Here is a 25,367-nt window from a genome sequence, read left to right as displayed (position 1 = left end):
ACACCGTACATGCTGACGGACATCACAGGTTTGTTTTACATTTTTTTTTTTTTCAATCATTTCCGAGTCGAAATCAAAGGCATATTTGAACCTAAATGAGCATTGAAAACCTAAATTAGACTTTTTAAGACTTAATCATTGTAAAAGATGGAAATGAACCAACTTAGACTTTCAAAATCATGAATTCGACTTACAAAGTCGTGAATTAGACCTACAAAGACATATATTGTGAAACGAAGGAACTTTGAATTTTTGAAATCGACTCTCTGTTGGTCCCAGGCTGTTTCCAGGTCCTATTCCACTCCTAGGTGTCATTAATGTCCTGATAAAATCGCTGGATCATATGCAGTAATTTTTTACTAGTCTTAGAATTTTTTTAAAACGACCCTCTGTTAGTCCCAGGCTGCCTGTGGGACCCAATCTACCCTTGGAATTAATTAGCCCACTGAAGAGATGACTGGATTACTTGCATCAATTCTCCAGTAGTCCACGAACTTTACAATTTTACCTTTTTATAGCATTCTTTGCGTCCTTCGTCGGTCTAATTCTTGCTTCCATAAGTAAAGGTTCAATTCAAGCCTTTGTAAGTATTAGGTCGATTTTAAACTTTTACATTGATCATGCCCTAAAAAGTCTAATGTAGGTTTTCAAGGGACGTTTAATTTTAGTGCATATCTTAAATTTTGGCGGGTTATTTTTGAAAAAAGTGACTTAAAATCGTGTTCGTTTTATTCGTTAATAAATTATCTTTCAAATGGTACAAATTTTGTTCTAGTTGAAAATATTCGAATAAGTGTGTCTGATTTTTACGTAAATGAATCAGCTGAAATCGAAAAAACTTTAACAGAACACATCTCATTGCTTCGCAAGTGAAGTGTGCAAAAAAAATTTTTTTATAAATGAAATTTTCATATTTTTCTGGGTTACAAAATTTCTCTAAAACTGAATTAGTGAATGTTCACTAATTTAGTTTTAGAGAGCAGAGTATTTGAATATTCCAATATTTTTTGATTGAACCAATACAAAATGCTGTACAAATTAAACCGTATGAAAAATAAAAAAAATGAAATTATAAAAACGAGACCTCGACATGGGATTAAACTATCGACCTTCGATTTATTTTTGGCACAAGTTTAAATATTTTAATAAAAATGAATGGATTTTTTTTTAAAAACCGGATTAAAAAAATCTATATGATATAAAATAATGTACTTACTGCCAAACATAATTAACCTTCTGGTAAGCATTCGGGAGGCCTCGAGGGTACTTGGCCTATTTGGCTTCTGATCCCCCGAATGTAGTCCACCCGAGCCCAAGCCTTGATTTCCTGGATTCGCACCTTGGTTGGCTGATTCACCACTTTGTGATAGCGCCCCATTGGCATTCTGTTCAGTCTTTTCCTTTTTCGGCTCTGTAACAAAAATTTTTTTTTTTTTTTTAGTACGACAAATTATTTTAAATTAAATGTCAATTAATTAAAAATAATTGTCTCTATAATTTATCGTCTACAGTAATGAGTTAACTAATTAATTAATTAATAAATTAACTGGTGAAGTGAAATGTAAGTTCGCTGACCGTATACTTGGATAAATGTCAATTGATATAAATTTCAAGGCCATAAACGATTAATTGTCGTTACTAAAAATAAAAAATGAGAATTTTTTTTTTTTTTTTTTTTTTTTTACAGGATTATTAAATTACCACACGTCAAATTGCTACTTCGTGGTACGAATATTGATCGTCTGACTAAATTTTACCACCAGTGAAAATGGATACTGAAATATACTAAACCACTATTGTACAAAAATAGGATGAAAAAAAAAAGTAAAATAAAATAAAAAATAAAATAGAGAAAAAAAAATGACTAAGGTGAGCTTTTGCTGCAAGCGTTCAACGAATTCCCAACGTTTTTAGGGCATGGTTGCAACCACTGAATTTGGATTTTAGCCAATGAAATTCCAATGATACAACCCGGATAAAGCTCATGCACAAAAAAAATAATAATAAAAAAATTAACAAATTTTTTTTTTTACGGAATTTGTTACAAAACTTGTTAACAAAAAAAAAATTGATTGGTTGTTACGGATGAATTATTTGGAAAATAATTTTGGCGTACTAGAAAATGATGTAAATTTACACAGTATTTGGAAATATTTTAAAAAAAAATTGCAATTTAAGAATTATACCTTTCCATTTAAGACGCGAAATTCGTACCATTACTGACTTTTTTATTTATTTTTTTTTTAACTAAACTACATATATATTAAAGCAGTTGCAACCACTGCTGAACACTAACTGCCAGCAATGTCATTTCGATTAAAATAGATACCAGAAAGAAGAGAATTAAAATAAATTATTTAGTAATGGTGGTACCTCCCTCTTATTTATAAAAAAAAAATATATATATAGACATATGTATACATATATACGAGACTGTCAATTTTCATGTTGTACCAAAAAATTTTTTTAATGCTCATTCTTTAAAATTAATGAGTCAACGAAAAAAAAAAATTATACTTGAGGTGTTAGTCCTTCAATTCAAATTTTGAATTCACTCAGAGTCCCAGAAAAAAATTTTGTCCAACTTAAAAAAGGTAAATTTTCAAAATTTAAGCTTCAATTTACTGATCCTGAAGTTAGTAGACAATTAACAATTTTCGGATATTTTTTTTTACCAAATAAATGACAAAAATAAAAAAAATAAAAATATGCACATGTAGAAAATTAAAAAAATTACAAGTGCAATTTTTTTTTATAATTTTTTTTTTATAATTTATCATTTTTAAAAAAATCCAAAAATTATTGTCGGTTAATTTTCAGTATCATTCAATTAAAAAAAGTAATTACAAGCTTTATTAGAAAAAAACTTGAAATTTTGAGAATATCTACATGAATGTTAATTTTTTTTTTTAATTTTAATGAGCAGCTTCATTTCAAGGATTTCTTTTTTCACCAAAAATTTAAATTCAATTAAAAAATTTCTTGTGGTTAATTTTCAATGTTTTAGTATATTTATATTGGTCAAGGATAATATGAATATTTATATAAATATATAAAATATCAATTCAGCAAAAAGAAAAAAAAAATCCGTGAGTTTAAAATAATTATTTTGAAACGCAATTAAAACCCATAGCAATTAGTAATCGGTTGAACAGTTATTAAGAAGTGAAATAAGTACATGTTATATATATAGGATGATGATTTCAGAGCAACCACTAGCAAGTACATGATTGCTGTAGATATATGTAGTGAGTAGAGTAGAAAGAGAGTTGTAGAGTGTGTTACTATGAATAGAGGTTGCCCTTGGCTGTGCTTAACTATGCTACGTTACTCGTTACGTCAGACTTAAGAAGTAAAGCTATGAGTAAGAGATTTTGAAAAAGCGATGAGAGTAAGAAAGTGATAGAGAAAAGCAGAGTAAGAGAGAGGGATAGTCAGTGAGGGATTCTGCAGCTCTACTCCACTCTCGAGGTAAATAAATGAGTGGAAGAGATGAAGGTGATGGAGAATGAGGATTGAAACCACCTCAACATACACTTGACAGTGATGAAGATTACTTTTAATTTTACCATAAAAATCTTGAAAACTACCATCAACTTTTTTTATGATTTATTCATTAATTAAAATAAAATTTTCTCTATTTGTATGCATTTTTAAATTAATTTAAAGTTATTAAAAGAACATAATTTTAGTCGAAAAGTGACTATTCGATTTTTTTTTAATTATTTTTTCGTGGGTTGGCATAAGTTAAATATTAAGAGCTTTTAAATTAATTGAAAAAAAAGTTTTTAAAAATAATTTGAATTTAATCGGATGTTTTGTTATAAAAATAAACAATTTTATGTCACCAGGAGTTTTAATTACTTTTATTTGTCTGCAGAAAAACTTTAATTATTTTCAAAGTTTTAGTTCAGTTTTCTATCGTCGTAACACGGTAAGTAAATAAAATAAAATATATTTGATTTTTAAGAAAAAACTTTTGTGAAATGTGATAAGTGGTACAATAAATTTTAATTTATTCATTTTTTAATATTTATCAATTATAAATTAAATATATATTCAATCTTTTACTTTTTATAGATGAATATAAACCATCAATAAAAATACCCGATCATCAAATGAACAAAATTTTAACTTGTCATACTTTTATAGAAAAATCCTCAGCTTGTCTGATTTTCAAACAGCGCCCGATAGGGGAGGGATAAAATGTACGGGCTTCATGAACTTTATGAAGGACCTGGTCAGGGAAGGCTCAATTTTTTTGTTAACGTGAGCCTGGTATGTCAAGAGTTTGATTAGGAGCAAATATAACCCTACTATCGGAAGCCTAACCAGGCAACGAGCTGGGCTTAAATTTATTTACCACACGGAGAAAAATGTCAAGTAAATATGCCTATGCAGCACAGTAATATTTACATTACTCTATAATTTGTGTTACGTCGCTTTTACACAAACTATAGAGTAATGTAATTATTACTGTGCTGTATAGGGATATTTACTCGACATTTCTCTCCGTGCAGATTAGAAACCTCACTGTCATTGGATGTAAGGAGCCTGATTTCCAGGAAATTGTTCGGGCTTAAATTCATTTGCAAAATCAGGGGCCTCATTAAATATAAGGAACCAAATTTTCAGGATCAGTTTGTCCAGAAAATTATTCAGACTTAAATTCAATTACCAGATGTCCAGATTATTTACGACGGAATGATTTGGTTTAGCTCGGGTAGTAAGGAACTTTTTATCATGAGCCTAATCAGTAAACTGTTTGGTCTCATCAACTTTTTCGATAAATATACATGCAAAAAAATATTAAAAAATATTTTTCTCCCTTTCAGGCTTCGCCTCGACCAACAATTACATGAGATCAGAAACATTTCTTACTCCCTTACTAAAAGAAACGATTAGAAAAAACAAATTTTAAATACTTTTGAATCACCCTTCTTATGGGCATTTAATATTGCAAATCATTTCTTTTAATCGGGGACTTTACTGCCTTAGATGTAATACTATTGTTTATAATTTTGCATTATTGTTATTATTAATAAATAAATTTTTTTCAATTCGATTGAATATGACTTCATTTGATAAAAATAATAAATCCTTGAGATAAAAATATATTTCATTGATGGTTATTGATCAAGTAAATTCTATAATCAACGATGTTTATTTTGCTGCAAGTAATTTTTTTCACGCAATGTAACTACCTACAGAAACTAAAATAAAGAATATAAACAAAACCGATTTATCCTGAATTTTTTAAATCCACCGCTTCAAAGATTATGAAAAGCGGACAGTTTTCATCGTCTTTGATCGCGTTTTACACTTCGTTAAGTCAAAAAAAAATAATTTTTATAAAAAAATAACGATAATCTGGATAAAAAGCTTCAATTTAATATTCAACGTAATTTTAGTAAATAAAATTTTTTTAAATTTTATATAAATTTCATTGTAAAACATAAGAGATGTTTTTTTTTTTTTTTTTTTTTTTTTTTTTTTTTTTTTTTTTTACAAAAATTGAAACTTTTACAAGGTTTTAAAAAAAATAATTTTGTCTATACAGAGTTTTATAATAATTCAGTTTAGTACATCAAAAGATATCAAATATTTATTCTATCAATACAGCATTTCATGTATGTGATCAATGGATGGATAAATGGAATAGAAAAACAGTATGTTCTCGGTAACAAAGCAGAGAGTAAATCGGAATTTTATGGTGTTGCATGTTTGGAGTATCATAAATTGTTGTTAGGAAATTGATTTGAGTGTAAAGCCAATAATCAGTGGTTTTCAATGATGGTCCAAGGGTTGAAGAGGAAGAGGATGAGTACTTCCTCTGAACGGGATTGATAATTCCTCATAATCATGGATATTGAGCTTGATATTAAACGTTTCTATCTCACTCATTGTGGATTGACGTATTCACATCGACGATTATATTCATGCTTAATGCCTGTGTTTAATTTAGGGCTGTGTTTATTAGTAGTAATATAACTCAATCACATGATTACTTGGTCACGGACGTTGATCATTGTTACAATAATATAGTACACTGCTGTTTTAAATTCTATTGTTAATTGTAAAATTTATTCAAGCAATATCAATATTTACTATTTTTTTTTATTAGTTATACACCCGTAGGACATTCAGGAACCATAGGAGCGTATAATAGTTTTAAATTTCCCGCTAAGAAAATTTAAAATTTAAAAAAAAAGGGAGCTATTGGTTTCGAAAATAGCGGTAAGTTTTAAAAAATTCAAAATTTGCCATTTTGATGTGTTTTGAAATATATCATAAAGTAGTCGATTATCTGAAAAAAATTTTTCACATGCACTTATGACTTTTATTGAAGATAAATAACTTCCATAAAATTTAGGTATAGCGAAGAAGACACCGGATGTAATTTGTGGCCGAAAATACATCGGGTTCACTAGAAAATTCTTGAAACAAAATTTTGAGTCGCGAAAAAATTTACGAAAATAATGTTAAGAGTCGTAAATTAGGATTAAAAACAATTTTGGAAAAGAACATGTACCTGAAGATCGGAACATTTTTTGCAGAACGAAAATAAAAAAACGAAATGAAAAGTAAAAAATTTACTGGATCTAGATTTCTAAATTTTTTTCATTTTCGTTGTGCGAAAAATGTTCTGATTTTCAGGTACATAAAAGAACAATTTTTAACCAAATTTTGGATTCATCCATTTTGACCATCCGGTCCCATTTTGCCGCCTTTCCATACATAAAATTTGAAAGTAATGAAAATTTTTGAATTTTTCCAAAATTTGAAGCCATATTTTGCAAAAATTTTTTGACAGTTGTTGCAATGGTAATTATAAAATAGATCGATTCCTATACATTATAAATTTATACATATTTTCATATAATGAATTACATTTATTTAAATAATGTTTTATGGGAAACAACCGTAGGCAATAATAACAAAATAAAAATATAATGTAATAATTTGAAATCTATACTACAGCGTAGACTCAAATTTCCTCAAAATTCACTAAATTTTATTTTGTTCATTTACTTTTATTTGTTATCTGTTTCTTGATTTGTTAAGATCGACGGTTGACGGAAGAATTGTAATCGGATAAAGTAATTTCACGAGGGAATGTGGAACATCGTAACTAACTGACGGAAATAAATGAAACTAAAAAAATAAAAAAAAGTGTGACGCGATTTGTAGAAGTGGAAAACCGGCAGAAGAAAAAGTCCAAAGAATGTTTGAATTATGAATGCATTCATCGTTCAAGGTCGTGGGTAAGGGAACGGCGGGGCTTGGAAGTGAAAATAAAAGGGGTTGAAAAAAAAAAAAAGAAAAGAAAGGAAGAGAAAAATAGTAAAATGGTTGATGGTGAACGAGGTGAGAATTACATTTTAATCGCTTGTGCAACGGGTGCGGATTTAGATAAAAACCAGTTGCTGGCCAGATGGTGTGACAAATCCAATGGCACACTTGCTTAAAATACTTTAATATTTTTTTTCTATTTTAAATTTTAATTTTAAAAATTAAACAGAAGTGAATGAAAAATCCGATAAGCTAAAACGCTGAGATGAATACTAACTAGTAATTAAGTAGTTGCAGTAAAAAATAATGCTTTATTTTTATAATAACTGAGTTTTTATTGCCATTTTTTTGCAACTGAGTTTTATGGCCAAGTATAATGCACTGATAAGAAATAACATTTTCTAAAAACAATATTTTTTTCAAGTAATAAATCAATTAAAATTATTGCATTGTCGATGTCATATCTGATTAGAAAAATCACTTTTTTTTCCAAAAAAAAAAAAAAAAAAAAAAAAAAAAAAAAAAAAAAAAAAAAAAAAATTGAAATTTATGTACACTATTAAAAAAAAATAGCATATTTTGAAATTAACAGACTTCTTTGATTAAGAAAATAATTTTGAATACAATATTCAAATTTTTGCGCGAAAAATATATTAGATTGAAAATTTTCAATAGCATAATTTTTTGAAAAAGGCAAATACAATGTTTCTAAAAATTATTTTTCTTTTAGTATAGTATTATGTATGTAGGGGGGGGGTGGGGTACTGGAGGAAATACTAAGTTTTCAAGGACTTAAATATGCGAAATCTTTTCTTTTTTTTTTAATGATATTCAAAGTAAATAGAAAAATTTTTCAGTTGCCGTTAAATGGAAAATTTGATTTTTTGGGGCAAAATGGAATACTTTTTGAGAAGGTGAAAAAAAAATTTCTGGATACTAAATGAATTTGATTAAATTAAATTGTTTTGTAAGTAATTTACATAAAGAAAAATTATATTTTTCCTTTAAGTAAAGTCATTAAGATTTTTTGCCGAAAGTCCATTTTTGAAAAAGTTTAACAAAAAAAAATTCAGAATAATGCTCAATTGCATTTACAAAAGTGATTTTTATAAAATTTCGGGATCAAAATAAATACTCTAAATTAATGCCGATACCAATTGATACCAAGGATATTTTATTGAATGTAAGATAATATTTTTTTTATCTGAATAAATAAAAAAATTTAATGGATTGTATTTTTTGTACTCAGGAAAACTTACAGCTCGAGTCAGATAATAAAAACAAAGAAAAGTAGGAGCTTACAAGGAAGTGAGTGTAGAATATAAAAATATTTTGAAAGAGTTTTTAAACTAAAGAGAATTATTGTTCTTTCGAAGAATTTTTTTTGAATTTATTATCATATTATTTATTAACTAAAAAAAATATCTCATGTACGCACCAAAATAAAAATTTTAATATAATGATCTTTATGATCGACGAATAAAAAAATCAAGTTTTTAAAATTTCTTGTCTCAATTGACATCAAAAAGTAAGCGAAATTTTTTTTTTAAACGATTTAATGTAAATTTTTTTAAAACTTTTTAAGAATAAATTAAAAGTATATAAACTGAGAAAAAGTACTTCTTAGCAAATTAATAAATATTCAAAAACAGCCTCAGTATAAAGTTTATAATATATTCAAATCTTGGAAATGAGCATTAACATCGAATGCAGATAAATTTAATAATTTAAATGCGCATTAAAATATCAAAAGTTACAAATTTAAGTATAAGTAAAATTTTATTATTCAAATCTCTAAATAAGTATATTAATTATTTAAGTCTTTAATATTTTTGAATGGCTCGAATACAAAGTAATTACATTAAATCATATAAAAGTCCTTAAAAAAAAAAAAAAATTCCTAAATAAAATCAGTGATAAAAGTTAATAAATAATTTACTAAAATTTTTGGCTAACGTTCTACATTAAATCTATAAATAAATAACAAACGAGCTTTTAAAATTTATATGTCTTTTGAGTATGCATTTAAAAATGTACACACTAAAGTAAATAATAAACGAGGCCAGGGATAATAAAAAAAAACGTTTTACATTCAAAGACAAAAAGTAATAAAAAGAAACCTTTTTATTCTATTTCGATTCACTTTTTAATTTAAATATATTTTATTTCCAAAGGTAAAAGCATTTTAAAATTACCGAGTCATCCTGATGAACTTGAACTCTACTCGGAACGTCGCGACGCTCAAGGGTCATCGACATGATCTCCGCATGTTAACTTTATGACTCAATATTATTAATTGCCTTTAGTTGTTACTTTTTATATATATTTTATTTTTATTACTCATTCATTATTATTGAACAAATTTACACTGTAAAAATTCGGTGTAAGTCCACGCCCGGTGTTCAATTTTAATCCAAAAACGGGGTAACTGTTCAAATTTTACCTGAATTTAAAAAAAAGCAGTTTTATTTTTTATGAAACGGAAGACGAATTGTATTTCAAATACAAAAAATTTTTTGTTCAAAAAATTACTGTGACCGATTTATCAATTTATGGAGAAATCTACAGAATATTTGTTGTGAATATGGTACAGATTTTAATGATTGAAGTCTTTTTGCAAATGAAATCAGTGAGAAAATTAAAATAAATTCATCAATTATTAATTTATCATCTTTTAATAATTTATTTTTTTCATGAAAAATATCAGAGTTTTAATAAAAATAATTACGCTGTTACTAAATATTTAATTTTATAAGTGATCAAAAATTTATGCAATTTGTTTGATTTAATAAAAGTGAATAAAATTCCGTATTTTATAGACAATGAAATTATTCTTATCTTAGTTAACCATAATTTCGCAATTTTAATTAAATATCAATATTATTTTTTTTTGTTTTGTAGATTTTTTTTTAATTTTTTACTCAAACTCTGTACTCCGATCGGAGTTGATTTAATCTGCATGTACACTCTTTTGACACCGTATAAAAAACACCGCTTCACTAGTATGAGTTAATTTTAACTCCGCTTTTTTATAGCGTATTATTTACATAAAATAAAAACGCGAATTAAATCTGGAGTGAATGCGCTTAATGCGGAACAGAATACTGTTTATTTATTTAATTTTCTTGGAGTGGAATTTACCCCCAGAAGTTTATTTTAATACAGCCGGACCTCGTTATAAGACTATCATTATATATAAAATCAAAATCATTCTGTTGAAAAAACAAACTCATTTACTCCATATGCAAATTTATTTTTTTTTAAACTCCAGGTGAAATTTGAATTAAAATAAAATCCGTAATCACTCCGTTTTTCTGTATCACATAAAAAATTTAAATAAAATAAAATGAAAAATTATTGATATTTATAATAATAAATAGCCCATTTTGCCCCGGGTACTTTGTATACTCCAAAGAGCTGAAAATTTTTGACAAAATTGCCGGTAATTTAAAACTTTTCCCAGGCTTGATTACAAAACTATAAATGTTTAAAATAACCAACATTCAAACCTGAAAATTTATTCCCCTTTTTATAACCGGGTGGTAAAAAATCAGCAGGCGGCGTAATCGGTGTTGCTGTATCCCAAGTAGGTACAACATCCGGATGAAGGCTACAATGACCCATCGGGGGTAACTCCAATAATTTTTGTTGTTTATCACAACGTCGCCGACGTCTTCCACTTGGGGTGAATGTTTTTACGGCTGTCAGAAAGCTCACACCACTCATATTATTCTTATCAATATTTTCCGATCTTATATTTATTGATTCAATATTTTCGCGATTTTTCAACGACAAATGCGGGACCATTTAAATTTTTTTTTTTTTTAAATTAAAAATTCAAATAATTAATTTTTAATTCATAGTCAATATTTATAAAAAAAAAAAAAAATTTGAGTAAAAGAAAATATATAAAAAAATAATTTTTTTGAATGAACTTTGGATTAATTACTAAAGTAAAGTAAATAAATAAATAAATAATAGTAATAATATAATTAAAAATATTCACGAACAATAACAAGGGATGCCTATTCCGCGCGTCTATCGTTGACTGATCAGACTGAGCTTTAAGCTTTAGCTAAATTTCGAAAGAGTAAGTGTAACTGCGCAGCTTTACCAAGTGGCGGCAGCACACTAGTCGACAGAGAGAGAAATCGGATGAGAAAACGCGTGGGTGTTTTTAGTTAGTGGTAGTATCGGACGATGTATAAGAGGTGGTGGAAAACGAGTGGGAAATAGATGAACGGGGGATGCTGAGGTTTCATGAAAGAGGGTTGGCGCATGAGGAGGGATACCAGGGAAAGTACGTGTTGTCCCTATACACTGACATTCGTACCCCGGCCAAGGGAACCAAACCGATCGTTACCGGGTAAACTCGCGCGTGCAACAAGAATTATATATATATATATATATATATATATATATATATATATGTATTTCATAACAATAGAATAGGTTTATATATTAACATTTGCCTTTTAATTATTATGAAATAATTATACCGTTTATTAACATCTAGAAAAGTTAATTAAATTTTATATGGAAAAAAATTATTCGTGAAAATTATTATTTATTATTTTAATTACTATTTATTTTCAAGTACATATATATTTTTTTTTAATTATGAATTTTTTTTTTCATTATTAAAAAGAAAGGACTGAAATATTTTTGTCCTTGACTTAGTGACGTGACAAGAAAACAGGAGAAGAAAATGCTTTTTCGATAAAGCTGTAAAAAAAAAAGAAATTAAATTTTATTTTTATTTACTTTTTTCTTTATGAAAAAGAAGTTAAATTTATTTACTTCCGGGAATAAATTTTTTTTTTATCGCATTTTATATGAAACATTTCTTTTATAAAAGATTATGCGTAGTAAATTCTTTTTATAATTTTAGCAGTTTAACATCGATATAGTGTTAAAAATCTTTATGACATCTTTATTTTGTTGTACATTATTTAGTATACCTACAGCTTTATTAGCTTTTTATTTTATGATATACTTCTTATTTGCCATTAGTCAGTTTTAGCCGGCGACGAGTCTTGGGCTCGAACGCTAGACCTTTTGCGGGCAGCTAAAACCTTTCGTAGCTTTAACTTCACATCAAATGTAACTCTACGACTGTTGGGAATTACATGCGAGAAATTATAAATAATTGATTTTAATAATTCAAATTTTTGTGAATGATTCGAAAATTCATAAGAAATTTTGATAATTAAAAATTATTGAAAAATTGAGGAATAATTCAAATTATCAGATTCGAAAATTAATTATTTAAAAATACGAATTTATTCCAAAATTTCTAATGTAAGTAAAAAATTTGCAGAGTGAATACTTGTTTAGTTCGGAGTAAATACGAAGCAGATGACTGATTATTCAATTCCCTCAGAGTGAAATTCACACCTTAAGGGAATTTATTTAAATATTAAAACTTCGAAGTGGAGTGAATGAGGATTAAAATAAAATTCAGATCACTTTGAAATTACTTCGCTAAAAAAAACTTCTTACCCGTGTAAAAAAAAATTTCGAAAAATATACGAAAATTTTCGAAGCTCGAACATCAAAACGTGACACGATTTCGTACATGAAATTTTTTGGATTTTGAGTCCATTTTTTTCAAAATACTAAGGAAACTTTTTGAACATTTTTTGAACACATTCCATATTCAAAAAATGTTCGAAAAGTTTCCTTAGTATTTTGAAAAAAATAGACTTAAAATTCAAGAAATTTCACATACGAAATGTGTTCGAAAAGTTTAGTTGGTATTTTGAGAAAAATAAACTTAAAATCCAAGAAATTTTATGTACGAAATGTGTTAGAAAAATATCAAAAAATTGTTTAAAATTTGTTGGAAAAATTTTCTAAGATTTCAAAGCAAAATAATGCTAACGTCTCAGAAATCGAAAATTATAAAAATTTTCTTACTCCTCTAGATTGAAAGAATCTGAAAATTTGAAAAACAAAAAGTTAAAAAAAAAAGTTTTCTAAACAAAAAAAATTAAATTATTAAATGTTCGAAAAATATACGAAATTGTGTCACGTTCGGATGTTCGAGCTTCGAAAATTTTTCGTATATTTTCCATTTTTTTTACATGGGTATTAACTGCGTATATAGAGTGAAATTTGAATTCACAAAAATCCTTAATCCCTACGAATTAACTCTCTATTTTTAACAGCGTAATGATGTATATTAATAATAATTATTAATTATTACTAATTGTAAATAATTAATTATTACTAATGAATAAAATTTTGCTCAAATTAAAATAATAACTGTTCCATGAAATACATGTATTTGCATAACTTTTACGGCCAATAATTTTTATAAATACATATGAAGTTATTATTTATTTACAAAAGTAAATATATTGCCAAAATTGAAGGCCGGCTTTTTATTTACATTCCGAAAGAGTAAATATTGACGTTAAAAAAAATGTTAAACCACATTCTGCGTTATTTTGTATCAACACACGAGAATATTTGATATTTAGTACAGAAACTATTTAACACAAGTATCAAATTTTTTTCTGTGGTTGAAAGTTCAACTAATGCTTTTTTTTTTCTTTTTTAAATATATTATGATTTAAGTTTTCATTTGTATATAAGTAGGTAACTCGATAATGGATATTGAAAAATATAAGAGTTACTATTAAAGTAATAGAGCATTCTACAAAGACTGTTCCATTTTTTATCAATAATTCATTTTAAAAAATAAAATTTAAAAATAGCTTTTTACGATTTTATTATTATTATTTTTTTATCAACGGAATATTTTATTACGTTTTATATATTAATATATTTGTTCAATATAATAAATATATATGTATGTTTTAATTTAAAATTAATTAGTGTTTACTTTTATTTGTGTAGGTGTCACGGTGACGTCATTAAACGAAAACAATTATTTGTGCTGCGTGACGTTCTCGACTAAAATCTCGGATGAATTGTATTAAAATAGATCGCGTAGTCTCATCCGAGTGAAAAAATTTATTTTATTTATGATTGTGCCTTTATAACGTCACAAACAGCTGAATGAATCAGCGAGAGAAAGATACAATGAATGAAAGGAGGAAGTAGTTTTTTATATATGAGATTTTATGCTCGATATTAAATATTAAAAATGGATTTTTTAAATAAATAAAATTTTTCTACATTTATATATATATATATATATATATATATATATATATATATATATATATATATATATATATATATATATATATATATATATATATATATATATATATATTAAAGGGGTTTGAAAGGATCGAACGAGTTATTTGTATGGAATTGAATTTTTTGGAATATTTGTAAATTTATGAATAGTTCGAGTTTTTTGAACGACACAAAATTGTGACATTTTTTCCAATAATTCAAATTTTTGTCAAAGGTAAGTAAACAGCTGCCCAAATTCAAAACACAATGACTGTCAAAAATAAAATTTATTAAATATGAATTGAACCATATTCATAAGACTCCACTGGAACTAAAAATACTAAAAATTGATTTTGAAAAATTTATCCCTTACGTGTTTTGAAATTGGGCAGACATATAGTTCAGACACGAATCTACGAGATAATTACTTTTGGTTACTTAAAAAAACTCATTATTAAGGAGGTTCGACCGAAACGTGAGTCAAAGTAGTGTTTCAATTTTTTGTTTGCTAAATTTTCCTGATAGTTATGAAAATTCATTATTTTAATTTATAATAACATAACGAATTCATAAATTAATATTTATTACTTATTTAATTAAAGAAAGTAATGAAATGACTTGGTTATTTTTGACTGATATGATTTAATAAAAAGATTTGGCAACAGCGCGTTCTAACTTCTTACACATCGATATTCAAATTTAAGCGGGAAAAATTTATTTCTAATCTCGTCTCTCTTATTAATGTATTTCAATCTTTGTTTTTTCTCTCAGCTGCTTTCGCGACATTGTCAAACCCTCAATAATATGTATCTCTGTCGATGAACGAGATTAAATAATAAAGTTTAACTTAAATTATTTAAATAATTACAACGGTAACACTATATTATTAAAATTTTATCATATTCTAAAAATATTCAAGTTTATGGCATGTGGTTTTTTATTTCTTAAACTTGGGAGGTTAAAAATGAAAAAAATCGAATAAGTCATGTCGGGAGCTTGTCCGTCATAAGAGCCTGTGTATAAGAACTTTAAAAACGTCATTTTTAAATCTTTTTTTCTAAAAAACTAGACGTTGGATCATATTCAAATTTTGAGAAAACATAGATAAAGTACTTCATTACATGTATACTAAGTTTCAAATCTTAAAATTGAAAAATCCTTTTTACATTAAATTCGGTTGAACCTCCTTAAATGAAGATGAAATATTTTATAACTGATCAAAATTTCAAATTTGAATTCAATAATTCAAAAATTGACTAATTATTTGAAAAGTTAAAAATAATTCGCATTTTAAATGCAATAGTTACAGATTTGATTCAAATACAAATCGCACATGCTCCCAATATAATAATATAATATATATATATATATATATATATAAAGCATTGATGTATAAACAAGGAACAACGATTGACAAAGATATAAAAGAGCTTATCCGTGAACTTGTATGTACAGTTCAAGGACATGTTGGATGAATGAAACACGAGATAAATTGCTTTTTAGCTGATAAAATGTTTCGCAAGAATATAACTAATCTTATTAAAAAGAAAATAATAATAAAATTGATGATGAAAATGTGCTTACGTTAATAATTTTTTTAAGGAGATTTACAATTTATATTTTAATTTTGTTATTAAAAATTTCTGCATGATTTTTATGATAAAGAGCTGAATGTAATATATTTTCTTATGCTTCAGTAATTATTCATTCATTCAATTATTTGCAAGAAATTAATCCGTATTAAATTATTTGAATTTATAAATTTTGATCGTAAAGCACTCTCTGATGCTTCGCATCATGAGTCGTGCAAAAATATCGCAAATAAAATTTATATTGAGTAAATAAATCGCGATCAAATTCCATAAGGGCGCATCCTATCAGAAGCTAACGTCAATTTGCGACGTGGAAGAATTTTTTTTTGCTAATCGACTTAGAATTGATTGATCTTCAGCTCTGAGATAAAAAAAAAATTTTTAGAGCTCGTGGGTGTAGATTAAGACTACGCCCTTTTTGATGTCAATTTTTTATATGAATTTGGGTTTTTACACAATTTTGACATGTAGCTATGACGTAATAAGTGTGCAGTATTCTTTATATGCTTTTGTATAATTATTTAAAGCTAATTTCATAAACAAAATTAATTATCTTGCACCAAAATTGAACTTTATTAACTTTACTATATAAGATTTAACATTATTACTTTATGAGATAAAATATCTCCTGAGAATTTTGCCCTGGGAATTTAGCAGCTTCAAGTTAAACTTCCTGACTACCTTACAAATTACTTACGATCGATCACTTTGCTCTAATTACACAACATAAAAAATTTACTTTTTTTTTATTCAATTAAAATTTTTAATGTTATTGAATTATAGCACATAAAATAAATTTTGAAACTCGTGGGAGTCTAGTCATTTCACGCGATCATGTCATAATGAAGTTTATTAATAATTACAATTACTTTTTTTTAATGACTTAACCGTAAAAACATTATTTTCAATTAATGATATTAAAAAATATTATTAAATAATTTGAAAAATATGGGCCGTTTATAAAATACGTTCACACTTGTGAGGAGGGGGGGGGGGGTCTAAGAAAATGTGTCGTTTGCAGCTCATCAAATAATTTTGCAAATTTTTGTCTCGGTTTTTAAAATTTTATTTTTTTGTTTCGATAGAAAGTCATTAATTTCATATTTGTGAATATATTAATTGCCATATATCATGTAGGGGGGAGGGGGGTCTATTATTTATGACGGATTTATAGGGGGGTCACAGAAAATATGTGACAGTGTGACCAAGGGGGACCAATTTTTGGATTTTATTCCAACCAATCAATTACAAAAAAAATAAAAACTATAAAAATGCACATGTCGAAAATTGAAAAAGCTACAGGTGCAATTTGTGAGATATTTTTTTTTTTTACAGTAAAATCTCCGTAATGTGAACAAATCCTGTTGTCCCCACTATGCCAAACTCGTGTCTTATGTGCGCAAGTTGCGCAGTCAAAGTGCGTGATGTACGAAAAAAAAAATTATTTTTAGGTTAGGGTTTGATCGTATAGGTGGAAGTGGGAAAATTTGAATTGCCCGCCACTGAGGCTTTTTTTGATTGGTTGCGCGGGAAAACGTTGTGGACGACAGGATTGTTAACAATAAGGAGAGAATCTTATTAAATTCAGAAAGAGTGTAACACTACGGAGTCACATTCAGGAGATTCTACTGTAATCCATGGTTTTGAAAATAATCCAAAATTTTTAGACGTCGGCTATCTTAAGTATTATATTTTTTCACGTGAATATTTAGTAAATTTGCTTGGAATAGCATCAGACTTGTGTATTAATAATTAATCTTTGCGATGGTATACATTTTTAGTTTAGTCTACTGTAAAAGTTACAGAAAGATTTGAATGGGAGTAAATTAGTCGAAAATTTTGAAAAGTCCGCTGAATACTTGGCGCTAAAGATAATTAGTATTAAGAGCTTTTGAATGTAATTAATAATAATAATAATTAATTATAACACAAATTAAGAAAAGCGCATCAGAACAATTCAAGGGTATAAATGAAAGCTATTGTGCTCTAAAAACCTTGGCCGATTGATCATACAATTGTCCTCAGCCCTGTCCTCGTTTTATTCTGGATAAAACTGAAATGTGAATAAAGGATCATTTTCAATGGTCTTTAAGTTTTTTTTATATTTTATATATATAAATATAAGCCATTTATTAACGAGTCAATAGTTTCCAAGTTTGTTCGAGTTTTTGAAATATTTTTGTTCAAGTATTGTCACCGTCATTATTATTGAAGTTAGTAGATGTGTAAACAATATTAGTAAGAAATTTGTTTTTGAGAAAAAACATGAAAAGTAACCTTGACCTTAACCGTGATTATTTTGGTCTATATATTTATATATGAGATCAGAAGTAAGAACATTGATTTTTGGACCAGATAGAATTCAACCTCGACCCTCAAAGCTTTTGCTTTATGTGAAGGAAATAGATAGATGTTGAGAACGAAGCGTCATTTTTTTCTTTGACACTTTTTTTTTTTTTTATAAATTATTGGCTTATTGGAATTTATGTTTTATGTAAATTTATGCAAAAAAAAAATCTATATAAAATTTTTTTATACATCCACTGTAAAAAATTGGGAGTGATTACAGATTTCGATTCAAATTTACTCGAATTCAGAGTTTTAATATTAAAATTAACTCATTTCAGGAGTGAATTTTACCTTGAGAGGATTAAATAAATCAAAAATCGTCTACTTCATAGTTGCAAATTTTTGAAAGTGTAATAAATAAAATTATTGTACACGGAGAAAATAAAATTATACGATTCATGACACTAAATTTAAAATTTCAACTATTTGAAATGGTAGCAAAATTTTTCAATGGTAAAATATTTAGTTTTACTATTGAAAATGATAACAGTAACAATTGATGGTGGTGACAATTACTATCAAAGATGCTAATTGTGACTATTAAAAATTATAATTGTTACAATCGAAGATGGTAACTGTTACCATTCAAGGTTGGAAAAATTCTTAAACAAAAAATAGGATAAATTTATACAAATTTAAATCCTTTATTTATATCCATACTTTAGCTATGTACATTTTGTCCTTTAAATAATTAAAATAAGTAACAATACAATCGTTCAAGTCCGAATATAATAAAACTTTCCAAATATTGTAGCTATTATTGATAACTTTAAATGATTGGGTATGATCATCAAAATAACAATTATCCAAGTATTAAGTGAAATTAATCACATACACAGGTAAACAAAGAGAAAATTACATGTAGACAAGCTTCAGACTGTAACGCCGATATTTAAATTCTTTATTAGTTTAGACAGTAATTATTATTTGGGCTGATGGTAACTATTACCATCAGGTTATTAAGAATTACGATGTTGATAATAGTTATAATTAGTTAAGATAATAAAAGTTATAATTTTTGATTATCACCAATAATTGTAGGTTTTACCGTATAGTTGGTAGATACTACAATGCAGATTGTTTATCTACACTGTGAAAAATTTCCAACAAATTTTACTATGGGTGCATTGTAATACCCGACCTAAAAAAACTGGTACAAAATTTACAAGTGTCCCATAGCAAAGCGTATGCGCATAGACCCCAATCGTGTCGTCTGCGCATACGTTTACTATGGGACACTTGTAAATTTTGTATCAGTTTTTATATGGTCTGGTATTACAATGCAGCCATAGTAAAATTTAATGGGAATTTTTCACAGTGTAATAATTTAAATGATATTCACTACTATCGAATTTAATTTAAAGTTTTACTATAACTAGATGATAACTTTTACTATAAAATTCTCTCTGTGTAATACGAAAATACAATTAAAGTATTAAATAATAAATATATTTTTTGAACTGCAAAAATTATCCGTCACTTAAAATGAAAATAATAGAGACGAACAGAATCCAAGCTCAAAGCTTTTGAGATCTCAATTACAGTAAACGAACGGGAAATTGAGTTTTAATGAACCATCTACTCGATTGGGATTTTATTGGAGCTTAAAATTTTTATGTCTCTCTCTAGTTTATTTAAAATTCATTTGTTGTATTGGATAAAAGTTTAGTTGAAGAAAATATGAGAACGTAAATTAAATAAAATATTTATGGACAAAATAAGTTTAAATTATACTTTTTAATACGAATGCTCGATAAAATGAAGTTATATATCAAATATTTGTTGAAAAAGAAATACAACTTTTATTTAATATAAATATTTATTGTTTGTTGTAACTTTTCTGCTGTACAAACTTTTAGAAACTTGTTGCACTTTTTTTTTTGTTTACACTTTAGTCAACAAATTTTTATCGAGACTTTGCTAATTTATGTTATGATATGTTATATTAAAAATTAATAAACTTTTTAATTTAATGGCGATAATAGAACAGCAAAAAAAAGTTGAGTAACGCGCGATTAACCTGACTGAGGCGAGGAAAAAAAAAAAGTAAATATATAAATAAAAAATAAAACGACATATTCACTATAATAGTAACGGAGGTAAGAAGAGAATAGAGATGAGTAGTACTAGATGGAGTATAATAAAAGCCTTGAGGCATTAAATATAAAAGTAACGAAGAACGGGGTTAGATGATAGAAAGATGTAGTTTTTAAAAATCCTCTTGGATGAATTTTACCCGCGGGCTGAGTGTCAAAAAGACCATGACGAAAAAATTTTAAAAACGAGGTCGTGTGTCGTATATTGCAGAACCTACTCTAAAAAATATTCAACTTTTTCAAATATAAATGCATAAAATGTTACACTTTCATTTAAACCAAATAATTTTTTTTTTTTTTTTTTTTTTTTTTTTTTTTTTTTTTTTTTTTCCATCATTTTAATAATAAAAAAATTAGAGTGAGCTTTTAAATTAAAAACTTGACAAAAAAAAAAAAAATAAATAAATAAAAAATGAGTAGTTAGGTATAGAATGAAAAATAAAGTTTTTTGTAATACACTCGAAATGTACGAAATTTAGCGCCTATAGTTGGCAATTAAAAATACTAGATATGACACAGCAGGCAATAAAGATACCTGATTGTTCGAAGTGTGACGTCACCCGTGTAAAAAATATTTTTTCTTGAACCCCAGTCGAAAGTATGGTCTTTCTGGTCACATTACACTTCAGAAAGTGCCATTTTGGCGACCAGGCAATACAGAAAGTTGTCACTAGAGTTCGCTTATTTTGTATGGCTTGGTTATGTAGCAAATATACAGATATTTTTCAATTACATACAAATAATTTAAGAATCAAAAAAGTCAAAATTTAAAAAAATGTACATACAGATTTTTTAATTTTTGACGTGTGCATTTTTTTAAATTTTTCATTCATCAACTTTTTGTTTTATTTTTCCATTATTAAAATTAATAAATGTCTGACAAATTCACGACAGCGCATGCGTCAAAATAGTCACGAATGCGCCTGTCAATTTATTTTCTTCATCATAACTAGTGATGCGAAATGACGGTCATTTTTGACTTTGGTCAAATCACGAGCAATTGGCGAGCAAATGCTTGTCAATTGACGTCGTTTTTTTTGGTCAGTCACAAAAATTCATGAGCATTTTTTTTTCTTTTTACAAAAATTCCTCTAAAAAACAACAAAAAAAAAGCAACCTATTTTATATGCAACCTAAATATATCCAAAAATTCTGACGATAATAAACAAATTTGGCTTGCTCAACTATTTAGATGGGAAGTGACTGTCAAAAATTTTTCGGTCATTTTTGGTCAAATTTTTAATAATTTTTTATTCTCATTTCGCGGGAATTGACATTAAATTCAAAAAATGACCGGCGGTCATTTTTTTTAGTTAGTCAATTGACGTCATATGACGAGTAATTGACGAGCACATGCTTAGCTTTACATCACTAATCATAACCATAAAGTCGTAATATACTATTATCACACTATTGTAATAAAATTTCATTTTATACTTCTTCATTAACTAAAATAAAGTTTTATAGGTCCAAAAATAAAGCAGTGGCCATAAATAGAACTTCTACCTTGTTTTCTACAATTCCGCACAAGACACTGCTTTCGGGCTCAGTATAGTCAATCATCAGAACTCGCGTTTTATGCAAAATCGCACTCAATATAGGAACCCCCATTATATTTTAAAAACTTGCGTACAAAAAATTTGTTGAGTGCAAAAAAAGAAAACTTTTTTTTCTCATTTTTCAATTTATTTATTTTTATGCTAGTACTTTTTTCTCTGTAAGAAAATAAAAACTGCCCAGAATACTGGAGGATAAGAGTAATCGTAACGTACGATGGGATGGTTTTATCCTTGAAAAGGAAATCTTTAGTACGGATTTGAGAATGCCTGCGGTTGACGTTAAGAGCTTTTGCCTCGTATAAACTTAGAGAACCTATTGCTTGATGAGCCTTGTCATGATTTTCGTTTTTTTTTTTTGTCCATTTTCTTGCCTCTATTATTCTGTCTTATTTTATATTTAGGCACATCAAATTTTTTTTATGCTCTATTACTTTTAAGCTTTTACAGTTTTCATTTTGACAGACTAGACATCAATTGTTTAATAAACTGAAAGTAATTGCTAAGTAATTGCCATTAGAAAAATTGTGTCAGAAAATTTCGTAATAAATTTATTATACATAACCCTATAGGTTCTAAAAATACCATTAGTTCCAAAGTTTATAGAAGAGAACTTTTAACTCGTCTAAATAAAAAATTTTTCTGAATTTGATTTTCTGAAATTAATTTTTTTTCAAAGCTTGAAAAATAATCTGTAAGCAGAACCGAGACCATGTCGACTATGCGCTGAGTTCTGTTGCAGGAGTCATGCGAACTTATTAGTAGATTTCTTAGAGGGCCCATTTTTCCCCATATTTCAATTTGTAATTTTTTGAGCATATTGATTATGAATACATGGCAGAAGACTAGAAAAAGTAAAATGGCTAAAAAAAATCGAATATTAAAACTTATTTTCGGCGGGCCCATTTTGCCCCAAATTTCAAGATTTTTAATTTTCAAGAGACGCCGCATATTGAAATCATATACATGGTATGATAAGCCCTTCTTTTAAGGGTCCATTTTTCCCCCCTTTCCCCGAATAAAGGCAACTTCAAACACAGTTAAAATTTATGACCCGAGCCAAAGGCTAGAGCTGCCATCACCCGAAAACTGAAATTTTGTTTTATTCCGAGTCGCGCTACTATTTTCATAACTATCTGCTTTGAAACAGAGTTAAAATATCTGAGATGAGCTGAAATGCGGCAATTAAGGAGCAATAGTACATTGCAAAAAAAAATATTTGCTGCGAATTACCGTCAATTCGTTTAAACGAGACGTATTTCGCTAAAAATTCCGCGTCGTTGAGTCGACGGTGACTTTGATGACAGAACTTAATTTATTTTACATTTTTTTTCTTAGTCGATAAATTTATGTATAAATCCGGGTGTTAACTTAGTTAGTTAAAATAACCTAAAATACAAATGCCGAAAGGGATGGAGTAATGTCAAAAACGAATGTAGCGAGTAGAAACTAAATGTTTTCTGCCCTAAGGGAAGAAACTAATGATTTTCAACCCACTAAATCGGATTGGTTTGAACGTTGCTTGTTTCTACTGTCGACGGGCTAAACAGGCATTAAAACTAGAAATTTCACTGCAAGTGACATGATCAATATTTTATACAATTATATAATAAACTTTAATCCTGATTTACGGCAAAACGGGGTACTTATAGAAATATTGAGTTTTTGGAGATTCAAATACGTTTAATTTTTTTTATTTTTAATGGTATTCGAAATGAATAGAAAAATTTTTCATTTTTTGTGAACAAAATAGGGTATCCCCTGAAAAAGGTGAAAAAGTAAATTTTCAGGGAATGAAATAAATTTGATTTTCTTATAAGTAATTTACATAAAGAAAAATTATATTTTACACTCTTATTGGATGCAAGGGAAGAAAAAAAAAGTTTTTAATAGTTTTTATCATAAACCAAAAGTCCTTAGCATTTTTCGACTGAAATTTTCGACTTTTGAAAAAGTTTAAAAAAAAAAAGTTCAAAATAATGCTGAATTATATTTACAAAAGTAATTTTGAAATGTTTAAGAAAACAACTATTTTTTACAGAATTTAAGGGGTACCCCATGGTGCCTCTCGTTTTACTCTTTACTTCCCTACGTCATAATTATTTTTTGATTTTCCAAAAAAGAAAAAAAAAATTTCTATTAAAAGAAACATGCAAGAATATTATTAGAGATTTTTTTCATCGATTTCGGTCGGAAAAAAAGTTGCAAAATGCTGATTCAAATTTATTTATATGTAGATGAAATTTTTTAAAAAAATTTATATCTTTAATAATTGTACGAAGTTATCTGATAGTTTAAATGATAACATGGTGACATTGTGTAGATTATTAATTAAATTCTGTACTGTAAGTTAGAACAAGTTTAATTATAAATGCATATATTTGAATAGGTGTGATAATAGTTACCATTTAAATTGAGACTAATATAGACAAGAAATAAATTTGCTCTAGAGGTTCAAGGTAATGTCAAGGACATTAAAGTTAAGACTCAAAGCTAGGATCGAAGTTGGCAGGGTCACATCTACAGTCTCTTCGTCGTCTACTTTCTAAACTTACTTTTTAACTTCTATTTATTCTCACTACCTAGAGCTGCATATTCTCAAAACGTATAATTGCATTCGAAAGTTAATTTTTTCATCAAAAACTTTTACAGAGTTAACATTTTTTTTTTTTTTTACTTCTGATTAAAACATGATTTTTACTATTTTTTTTTTTTTTTTTTTCATATAAAAATTGATACTAATAAAAATTGAGAAATAAGAAAATGTAATTTTGTATGATGGAAAATTAATGCAGATATAAAAGAAAAGTAATTAAGCAAATTAAAGTGGTTCTAAGAGAAAGGTGAGCAATAAAAAATTTATATTTCTGCAACGTCAAAGCTGACTCTTCCTTCATAGTAAACTGCAGACGATAAAATGAATCAAAGTTATAGAATGAGAAAGAAAAAGAGTTATCAGAGCGCATGAAATTACTAGAGCAAAAGATTGATAAATTTGTGAAATATTATTTTGTCAATTACAGGTTATACTTCAAAAGATGTTTACGTCAGTTTTTTTTTTTTTGGATAATCAGATTTATTCAAAGGTATAATAAATCAAACAAAAAAGTGCACTGTGATAAATTTTCGGAGTAAATGCGAAATAAATTTCGAGCAAAAGCCGAGCGGGTAATTTTTTATTTATATTATTAGGAGTAAATTTTTTTCCAACGGGAAATTTTATTTAGAAAAAAAACCGCGGAGTGAAATATGAGAATTGAAATTTCGCAGGTTATATGAATAATAATTTTATTTAAAAACTCGATTAAAAAAGGTTTAGAAAAAAATTT

General features: G+C 27.1%; 1 protein-coding gene across 5 annotated transcripts in view; it reads right to left on the bottom strand.

Annotated features, from left to right (window-relative positions):
* The window catches only part of LOC103571641 (phosphatase and actin regulator 2), a 167,416-nt gene that overhangs the window by 11,261 nt on the left and 130,788 nt on the right, over positions 1–25,367 (bottom strand). For all 5 annotated transcript variants that reach the window (XM_008549872.3, XM_008549873.2, XM_008549869.2 and 2 more), the window contains one exon: positions 1,217–1,411. In XM_008549872.3, coding sequence (XP_008548094.1) covers positions 1,217–1,411 — 195 coding nt within the window. The remainder of the gene's footprint in view (positions 1–1,216; positions 1,412–25,367) is intronic.

The sequence above is a fragment of the Microplitis demolitor genome, chromosome 2 (assembly GCF_026212275.2).
Source record: "Microplitis demolitor isolate Queensland-Clemson2020A chromosome 2, iyMicDemo2.1a, whole genome shotgun sequence".
Classification (NCBI taxonomy): domain Eukaryota; kingdom Metazoa; phylum Arthropoda; class Insecta; order Hymenoptera; family Braconidae; genus Microplitis; species Microplitis demolitor.
Note: the sequence above shows the minus strand (reverse complement) of the source record. Positions and strands in the feature narration are given on the sequence as shown.